This window comes from Phyllostomus hastatus, unplaced genomic scaffold (assembly GCF_019186645.2).
Source record: "Phyllostomus hastatus isolate PE091 unplaced genomic scaffold, TTU_PhHast_1.1 phas_scaffold_21, whole genome shotgun sequence".
NCBI lineage: Eukaryota > Metazoa > Chordata > Mammalia > Chiroptera > Phyllostomidae > Phyllostomus > Phyllostomus hastatus.
In genome coordinates, this window is record NW_025334017.1 from 48,832,506 (window position 1) to 48,841,602 (window position 9,097).

Consider the following 9,097-nt stretch of genomic DNA (forward strand, 5'->3'; position numbering starts at 1 on the left):
AGCACCATTCTCATTACACACTTCACCTTGTGTGACCTTGAGAACAACCCCTGGAGTGGGTGCTATTATTGTCCCCATTTTCACAGGTGAGAGAGTGCAGGCGCTGACCAGTGTCACGTGGCAGGAAGCAGAGGGTGCCAGGCCTGGGTCCGGACCACCTGCTACGGCCCCTCTCAGCAGCCAGGCCCCGCCTCCAGGTGACGGGAGTTCCGGGAACGGAGGAGGAAACAGCTTCCAGAGCCGTAGGGTTGGGGTCTCTGGACAACTGACGGAAGGGGCCTGCACCAAGACATGTCGCTGGGAACTTCCCCAGCATGGGTCCGAGAGAAGATGGGGAGAGAGAGATAGAGAGAGAGAAAGAGAGAGAGAGAGAACAGACAAAGGGCCAGAACTCAGAAAGGCACCGAGTTCTTGGGACGAGAAGAAAATGACACCTTCCACGTCCTGAGCAGAAAGGACCTTCGGCCTCACCCGACTTTTGTGCCTGGTCACCCGGACAAGCAGGCGAAGACCCCACAACTTCCCGTGCACCCTCTCCCAGGAAGCTCGCAGGGTGTTCTTCCTCCAACGGGGCAACAAGGGAAGGGGAAAGCATGGGGCCCAGAGACCCCCGGAGCCCCAGGACGCTGGGGAAGGGGGACCCCGCGCTGACAGCTGTGCCGGGGGCGCCAGACAAGCAGCCCGGGGCGGCGTGGGCGTGGTGGGGGCTCCGGGAGAAGGGGACACCGAGCGGGCACACACACACGGCAAACCCCAGATACTGAGAAGTCCGTCCTTCTGCAGGAGGATGCGAGGACGCATTGAGACATGTATAGAAGACTATTTAAGCCTCCAAAAAGGCAATTATTAACTCCAGGGAAAATGAAAGGTTGTGCAAAGGAGCAAATACAGCCCTGGAACACCTCGTTCTCCGCTGGGACCTGTGGTAATGACGCTGTGATGACACCTATCACACTGGACGGTACTGGGTCAGGGGGTTGAGGCCAGTGACCGTGCCCCCCACGGGAGGACACCAGCAGGCGACGCCTAATGTAGGAAAACCAATAAAGAGCAGTGACAGTGTGTGTGTGGTTTTTGTGAAACATGGATTTTAAATGTTGGAGAAACAGCTAAGAGTGAATTTGAAAAGGATCTGTGTTGGCAACTGCGTTATTTATTATTATTGTTTTGGCCTAAGGGAAAAAACCCACGGTTAAAAATAATATGCATATAACTCGGAAAAGATAAAAGTTAAGAAGAAAACCCCACGTAGGCTTGAGTAAGCGAAGCGGCGGCGGCGGCGGCGCGCGGAGCTCTGGGTCCGGCTCGGTCGGGTCTCGGAGTGATCTCTCGTGCGTCCGACGTCGGGCTGGGCACGTCAGCGGGAACGAATCCGACCGCTGAGCCCCGGGACTCCCAACTAGGCACGTAGTTCGTTTTAGGTTTGTGATTTTAGGTTGGAAGGTGTGAGAATTTGAACAATTTTGCGGAGTGTGGAAACGTTTCCGATAACTCGAGCCATCACACTTGCACACTTAATTTACTTGAGTGCCTTGGTAAGCTCGTCCTGCCTCAGGTTTGGCCAGGGTGGTGTGGCGGTGGGGTAACGGCACCCCTCCCCCGGAAGACGTCCCTGCCCTGCTCCCCGGGAAGGACCTCGACCTGGGGGGACTCTCCTGGACTATCCGGGCGGACTCGACCTATTTACAGGAAAGCTTTTCTGTGGCTGCAGAAAGTCAGGCAGAGGGTTCATGAGACAGACTCCACCTGCCAGTGCTGGCTTTGAAATGGAGGGTGGGGCCATGAGCCAAGAAGGGCAGCAGCCTCCGGAAGCTGAGGGTGGCCTTCAGTGTACAGTGGGCCACGGCCCTAGCACTGCAAGGAAAGGAATTCCTGCCCAGCGCCACGCCTGACCCCACCAGTCAACAGCCAACCTGAAGGAACAACAACTGGGTTGCCCCCTGGAACCTCCAGAAGGAAATGCAGCTGGCTGACACCTGGATGTCAGCCTGGTGAGACCTGGGCCGGACTTCTGACTTGCAGAGCTACAATACGTGGGGATGGTTTTAAGCCTCTAAGTTCGTGGTAACTTCCTATAGCAACACTAGACCACTGATAGAGTGGTCAGCTTTCTCCGTTTGGCATTTGAAATGCTTTAAAAGAACCCTGAATGCACTAAATTTGCACATGCAATTTAAACTGTTAAAGAGTGTTTACGTTTGAAAATGGAGGGGCGGTGGTTCCCGAGAAAGGAGACCAGGGCAGTGGGGGCTGGTGGGAGGGACCCGGGGAGGCAGCTGCCGCGGGAAGAGGCGGGGGAGGTCCCTGCGGGGTGGTCGCTCAGAGGACGCACAGTGAGGAGCTGGGAGGACACCCGACGGACCTCTCCAGGCCCGGGAAGACAGGAGAGGAAGGAGCCCTTGGGGGGGCTGCAGGGGCCAGGATAGTGTCCGCACAAGGGATGGGGGTCCCAGCCTCAGGGCAGTGCAGAATCAGAGAGGGGCTCCAGGGCGGGTGTGCGCTGGACGCTGGACGGGGGTGCCAGAGCCACACAGTGCCGAGAACTGGGGTTCCTTGCACTGTCTCTGCTGCCTGCTTCTCCTGCCGGTTGTGGCCCCGCTCAGCACCCAGCACCCCGCCTGATGCCCGTAGGTGCTTCACCGCTGCCTTGAGGTGGGCGTTCCTCTGTGCGTCTGTGCTACCCCCCAACCGTGGCTCCCTGCAGGGCGGCCCCCCATCGGGAGGGCCCAGTCACTGATCAGACAGCCTGGGGGGTGGGCGGGGCGGCTGGCTGGCAAAGGGAGGCTGTGGGAAGGAAGGGTGAGTGCGGAGGCAGGCTGGGCGAGGGGGTCCTCGACCGAGGGAGACTGCGGCCTAATCTTGCCTCCCGCCCCGCTGATGGGCTCCTTTGTGGGCCCCTTTGTGGGCCCCTTTGTGGGCCCAAGCCCACCTCCCTCAACCCTAGCCAGGGCCTCTGAGCAGCTGTGCAAGGTGCAGGGAGGGTCCTCAGTAGCAGGCGTGGGGGCCTCAGCCCCCGGGCACACAGGCAGAGGGCAGCCCCCTGTCAGTCCCCAGACCCTCGTGCCCAGCTTCCCAACATGGGTGGCCGGGTGTGCCGTCACGGCTGAGCTCCACGGTGCTTGCGGAAGGTGCTCTCCAGGAAGGCAGCCAGCTTGGTCCGGTCGTCCTGCAGGGCAGGAGGCTGGCATGGGGACCAGTGCAGCCCCCCCTTCACCCTCCCAGCCTAGACACACCAGCCTGCGTACCTCGTGGACAAAGCCGTAGTGCACGAGCTCGGTAGCGAGGTCCTGGGCACTGTCGGCTGTGGCGGGGGTGCAGGCAGAGGCATAGGGGGCGAGGCATGAGGCCACGGCGCCCCCCCACCCTGAGCCCACCCCAGCCCAGGGTCCCCATCTGGGTCCCTGCCCAGCCTACTTGGGAGCAGGTCATAAGTGAGCTGCCGGTGCAGCCGGTCCTCCAGCACCAGAAGCAGAGTGAGCTGGGGAGGTGAGAGGGCAAGGTCGGCTCCGCGGTCCGCCCCGCCCCCGCCCCGCCCCCACCCCCTCGCCGTTCACCAGCCTGGGGCCCTGCTCACGTGCCAGCGCGCCTTGTCCTCGCTTCTCTCCAGGTTACACTGCATCTGGATCACCTGGGGGGCGGTGGGGGCCCAAGGTCACCCACAGAGGCTCACACTCAGCAACTGAGGAGCAAGAGCAGATGCACCTCAAAGGGGCCCCGAGGGACAGTAAGGACTGGAAATGGGGACAACCTCTGAGGGGAGACTAGAAGGCTCCTCTGGCGGAAGGATGCAGAAGAGTTCTCACAGCGGGAGAGAACACCTGACGATGCGGAAGCTGCGGGACGCAGGGGGGCAGGGGGAGGCCCAGGCCAGCAGGCCGCGGCGGAGGGGCGGAGGGGCAGCGCAGGACGCCCGCAGGGCCAGGCCGCAGCACAGTGCTCCGCGGTGGGCGGGGGACCCCCGCTGGCTCTGCGGGCAGCTCTGCCTGTCGGGCGGGAATCTGGCTGCAGTGCGGCGGGGAGCCAAGAGGACGCAGGCCGGCGGCGCGGGGCAGGTGGAGCATCCAGGTGGGGACTGGAGGCGGCCCCGATGCGCGCCTGGCCGTGGAGATCACCCAAGGGCAAAGCTGGGGCCCCTGGAACCCAGGGGGCGTGGCCATGGGAAGGGAGACAGGGAGGCTCCCCGCAGGAGGGAGCCTGGCTGGAGGAGCAGCTGGGGAACGCCGAGGGGCAGGCAGGGGGTGCGGCGTGGAGGAGTCACCAGGACAAATGTCAGGGAGTCAGCAAGCCAAGGTGGATCAGAGGTGGGGGAGATGAGACTTCCCGGAAAGGAGGTGCTCTTGGAGCAGGTGGGCTCAGGGGGACAGCCTGTGTGTGGACAGCCCCAAGGGGCTGGGGCAGGGTTTCTACAGGGGCAAGGAGTCTCTGGGAAGGGGGGTACCCCAGCTTCTCATAACACCCCCCAACCTCTGGGTCAAGGGGTCAGCCAGGACCTGGTCTCTGGCAGCCTGGAAGCGAGCTGGGCTGCGGGCACTCAAAGGCAAGCACGAGGAGGGTACCCCGTTGGGCAGTAGACAGGATGGGGGGCTCACCTTTCTGGTCTCTGAGTCAAAGGGTTCTGGTGTCGGGGTCTTGGCCTTCTGGGCCTCCTCTGGGGGTGGGGCCAGGGCTCGGGGCAGCCCCAGGGGCCGAGCAGCAGCGAAGTTCATCAGCGGATAGATCCCATTTCTGGGGACACACTGGGGTGGCTGGGGGCTCAGGCCTGGCAGCCACCTGTCCCCAGCCGCACGCCAGCTCTCACCTGACATCCTCCAGGAATTTGTCCAACTCCAAATAGGAAACCTCCGAGTACCTGGCAGGGGCATGAGCAGCACATGAGAGCGGCCGGCCGGCCTGCCCTGCCCTGCCCTGCCCTGCCAGGGGGCGGGACTGAGCGGGGGCTGGCCAGGTGGAAAAGGAGGCCTTGGGGCGACAGCTGCTCACCGCCACTGCAGAGGGGGCCGGGAGGGCCGAGGGATCTCTGCCAGGACCGCGTGAAGGTCCATCGACTTGGTCTTCTCCTCCACCACGTTCTCAGGCATGAGGTCTACAGGCCACAGGAGCACCAGGGTGGTGAACCCTGAGCCGCAGCCCCCCCCAGGCCCCCTGCCCGCCCCCAGGCGGCCTGCCCCTCACACTGGTGCTGGATGAAGCAGTGCGCGGCCAGGAGCTTCAGCGAGTGCACCTCGAAGAGCACACGGTGGAAGAGGAGGTTGTGGGCCGAGGGCCGGCGGACAGGGTCGCGGGCCAGGCAGGAGAGGATGAACTCCTAGGGGTGTGGAGAGGACAGACCGAACGCTGCCCTGGTCCCACGGTGTGGGGACAGGAGGCCCTGAAATCCCCGGCCCCAAGGGTCCAACCCCCATGGACCCGGCGTGCAGGACTGCACAGAGGGGCAGCCCGGACAGGGCCAGGCAGCCAGGGTCTGACCCTGCAAACAGAACAGTCAGGCCCTGAGCCTGGAACTCCTCTCACCCCTCACAAACATCCGGGCGGTGGGGGGGGGTCGGTGCTGTCATCCCCCGTTCACAGAGGAAGCCTGCTCAGAGTGCCGGCAGACCAGCCCAGGCCCCCTGGAGGTCACGTGGCCCTGCACGAACCCGCCCACCACAGCCAGCGCCTCTGCTGCTCGTCTCGGCCAGGCCCAGCTCCCCAGCTCCGGAGGTGACCTTGATGGGTCCTTACTCCCCACACCCATGCGTGCTCTGCACAGCCTCTCTCGTCCGTCTGGGCTCCACCTCCCCACCAGCCCATCCAGGCCCATCCCTTCCCTCCGCCATCCCCAGAGGCCATGTGGTTAAGCCAGAGAGTCCCCAGACTCTGGCCAGAGTGGCTGTGGATGCAGCTTCCATCCCGTATTCCCTCTGCCTGCCCTGCTGCTCACCCTGCCCCCCCTCAGCCCGAGCACGTCACTCTAGCCTGTCCTCTGGAGGCCTAACCGCGAGGACCTGGAGCCAGGCAGGCCCGGTGCGGACACCAGCTCTACCACTTACTCTAGAGCCGTGGACAAAGGACTCGGCCGCTTTGTCTATAGAACGGACATCGCAGCAGTGCCCTCACATATGTCTCCGCGTCCCCGGTAAGGTGTGCGCCTAGAGCCCTCAGGCCCGGAACTCAGCCTGCAGTCTGGGTCAGGCCTCCTGGCAGGTGGGCCGGCTCGGGCCTCGGCAGCACGGACTTGTTGCACCTCCAGGCCTGCCTGAAACCCGCCCCCAGCCCTACCTGGAGGGGCAGGCAAGCTGCTTACCCGCATGTTGGGGTCACTCAGCGAGTGCCTGGCACGAGCGATGGCCTCCTCTGTGACCCTGGTGTCTCCGTTGGCCTGGATCTCCAGGACAGCCATCTGGAGACAGGGCCGGCAGGTCAGGCCCCCGGGACTGACAGCACCGGGGAGAGGGGTGCAGGGAGCTGGGAGGAGGCCGGGTCAGGAGGCCGTGGGGCCAGTACCTCCAGCGCACACATCCCGAAGGAGAAGATGTCCACTGCGGTGCGGTCAGCCACCTCTGAAAGCGGGACAGAGAGTTAGCACCGCACACAGGGCGGAAGCTGCGCTGGGGGCGGGGCCTCCGGGACTCACCGCCGTACTCCGGGGGGAAGAAGTGCAGGTTCCGCGGCTCCTCCTGCTCGGTGTGGATGGGGCTTCGGAGATCATCCGGGAGCGCTAGGGCAAGCGCAGGGATGAGCGGACCGGACCTCTCCACGTCCCTCCATCCCCCAGGGCCCCCACGCACCACTGGAGAAGACGCGGTGCCACACTGCGCAGGGCACGGGGAGAAAGAGCGGGGTCAATGTGACGGGGCGTCAGGCGCCCTCCTCCCTCGGTCCCCGCTGGTTCCTCCTTGCTGGTCCCCCCAGCCCCGCCCCCTGCCCTGCCCGCACCGGAGCCGATCTTGATGAGGCCGTTGTGCTGTATGAAGATGGTGTCACTAGTCAGGTTCCCGTGGATGATGGGAGGGCTGCAGGCGTGCAGAAAGCTGCGGGCCACGGGAGAGGAGAGCAGGCAGAGCTGGGTCAGGGGGCGCCAGGGAGGCGGGGCATGGGGGGCGGAGGCACGGGCAAGCGGGGCGCTCACCTGAGCGCGGACAGGATCTGCGTGCACCAACGCTTCCAGGCCTGTCGGCGGACGCACTCGGTCGGACCGGCGGGAGAGGCGGCTGGGCCTGTGGTGCCCCCTGTGTCCCTGCCCCTCAACCCCGTTTCCGTTCCCGAAGTTGCCCCACGCCCCATGCCCGGCGCCCTCTCTGCCCCAGATGGTGCCCTGACCCGGCCCTGTTCTAGATGCCAACCCTGCCCACTCCCCATACCCGGGCGTTCATGGCCTTGTGGTTCTTCTTGGTCTTTTTGAGGAACTGCTTGAGGCTGCCCGAGGACACGTACTCCGTGATGAAGATGACCTGTGGGGCAGACGGGGCTCTCCGGCTTGCCGACCGCGGGCAGGCGCCCGCCACCACCCCGCCTGCCCTCCGGCGCCCCGCCCACCCCTACTGTGCCTGGGGCTCACCCTCGCGCCTGCCTCGGAGGCATCCAGCCAGTACTTGTGCAGTTTGACGATGTTGGGGTGGTCGACGAGCACCAGCTGCTCAAACATGGTCTGGATCTTCTCCTGGGAAGTGTGTGTGTGTGTGGGGGGGGGTGCAGTCACGCGGTGGTCACAAGAGATGGGGTGGGGGGGCATGCCGCAGGCCTCACCTCGTGTGCAGAGAAGGCCTTTCTGTCGCTGAAGTGCAGCTCATTCCACACCACCTCCACCCCCTCTTCCGTGTCCATGGCCAGGAACGTGCTCTGGACCCCGGGCATGTTTCCCTGGTTCACCTGGTGGGTGCGGGGGGGGGGGCGGGCAGAATACTAATGTGCTGTTAGCTGTCAGGGGAGGCAGTGGGGACATGGTCTGTTCGCACAAGCTGGTGAGGAAGGTCCTGGCCTGCTCCGGGGGGAAGCTGAGGGCATCCGTGGATTTGGAGCAGATCACAGGAGGTTGAGGATGGTTCCCAGGGGGCCGGTGGCTGGTCCCAGAGGCATGGGGAAGTGATCCTGCCAGACTGGCCCTTAGGGAATCAGGGCTCCTCACCAGGGCACGGGGGCCAGGCCAAAGGGGTGCAAGAAGAAGGTCGCCCACTCGAGGCTGCAGAGATTTCGGGCCTCCTGCTCCCCAGCTTCTCCCTCAACCTCCCTCCTCCTGCCCACCTGCTCCCGCCGCTTCTGCCAGCGGCCGCACGGGCTTTCCTCCAGGATGTCGCTCTCGTCTTCGCTCTCCTCCTCCCGATCCCGCTCCCGCTCCCGCTCCCGGCCCCGTCTGGGCGCCGGCTCCGGAGCCGCCATGGTTCGGCGGGCCCAGGCCGCCGCCCTCCGTGCGATCTGCCGCCGCCGCCGATCCCCGCCCGCCCTGGCCCAGCTCACAGAAGCACAGCCAGGAGCTGAGCCTCCGCCGCCTCGAGCCTTCACCCAAGCTCCGGGAATTGGGCGGCGCGGATGCGCGGCCAGGGAGGTGGAGCCTGCCCGGCCCTCCGGAGCCACCTCCTCGGGTTGGAGCCGGAGTGCAGCTTCCCAGCCGATTGCCGAGCCCGCGCAGCGCTGGGAGAAGACTCCTCCTGTCCGCGTCTCCCGTCCCGCCCCGGCGAGCCCCGACCTCGGAGCCACGCCTGACGGGAGGACCCGCCCCATTTGAGACCCCACCCCGCTCTAGGCCCGTCCACAGGAACCCCGCGCTCCTTTGGCCACGCCCCCACGAGGCCACACCCATTCGCTTTATGGCTCCGCCCCGCAACCCACACCCAGTCCGCGCCCCAACACTAGACCGGGTTTGATTTAAGGCACCACCTTATATAAGGCCTTGCCCAGGACTAGGCCCCGTCCATTTCTGGCTAAGGCGCCGTCCTGTGACCCCCGCCCCGGAGACCCCCCCATCCGTGAGCTCCACGGGGTCCAGAACTCTGCCTCATTTGGGTCCTCCCGCCATGGCCCCGCCCCCCTCAGGCCACGCCCCGGCTAATGTCTCACCTATCAGCGCCTAGGGCCCCGCCCCATCTAGGCCCGGTCCATTCCTAGCTAAGGCCCCGCCCCT

At 65.0% G+C, this 9,097-nt stretch overlaps 1 protein-coding gene across 2 annotated transcripts; it reads right to left on the reverse strand.

The window, feature by feature from the left end:
• Positions 1-1,142: 1,142 nt before the first annotated feature.
• NRBP2 (nuclear receptor binding protein 2) lies at positions 1,143-8,673 on the reverse strand. 2 transcript variants are annotated; one of them, XM_045860872.1, is made up of 18 exons: positions 8,221-8,673; positions 7,726-7,848; positions 7,538-7,639; positions 7,341-7,430; positions 7,109-7,149; positions 6,916-7,010; positions 6,768-6,791; positions 6,614-6,697; positions 6,484-6,539; positions 6,284-6,379; positions 5,173-5,305; positions 4,981-5,083; positions 4,799-4,849; positions 4,590-4,725; positions 3,575-3,628; positions 3,415-3,478; positions 3,246-3,301; positions 1,143-3,181 (listed from the first exon to the last, which is right to left on the reverse strand). In XM_045860872.1, exons 1-18 carry the CDS (start codon positions 8,353-8,355, stop codon positions 3,098-3,100), a joined length of 1,527 nt encoding a protein of 508 aa, XP_045716828.1. In that variant the 5' UTR covers positions 8,356-8,673; the 3' UTR covers positions 1,143-3,097. The 2 variants fall into 2 exon arrangements, with proteins under 2 accessions (XP_045716828.1, XP_045716829.1); XM_045860873.1 differs by having other exon boundaries at positions 1,143-3,166; positions 8,221-8,672.
• Positions 8,674-9,097: the final 424 nt, after the last annotated feature.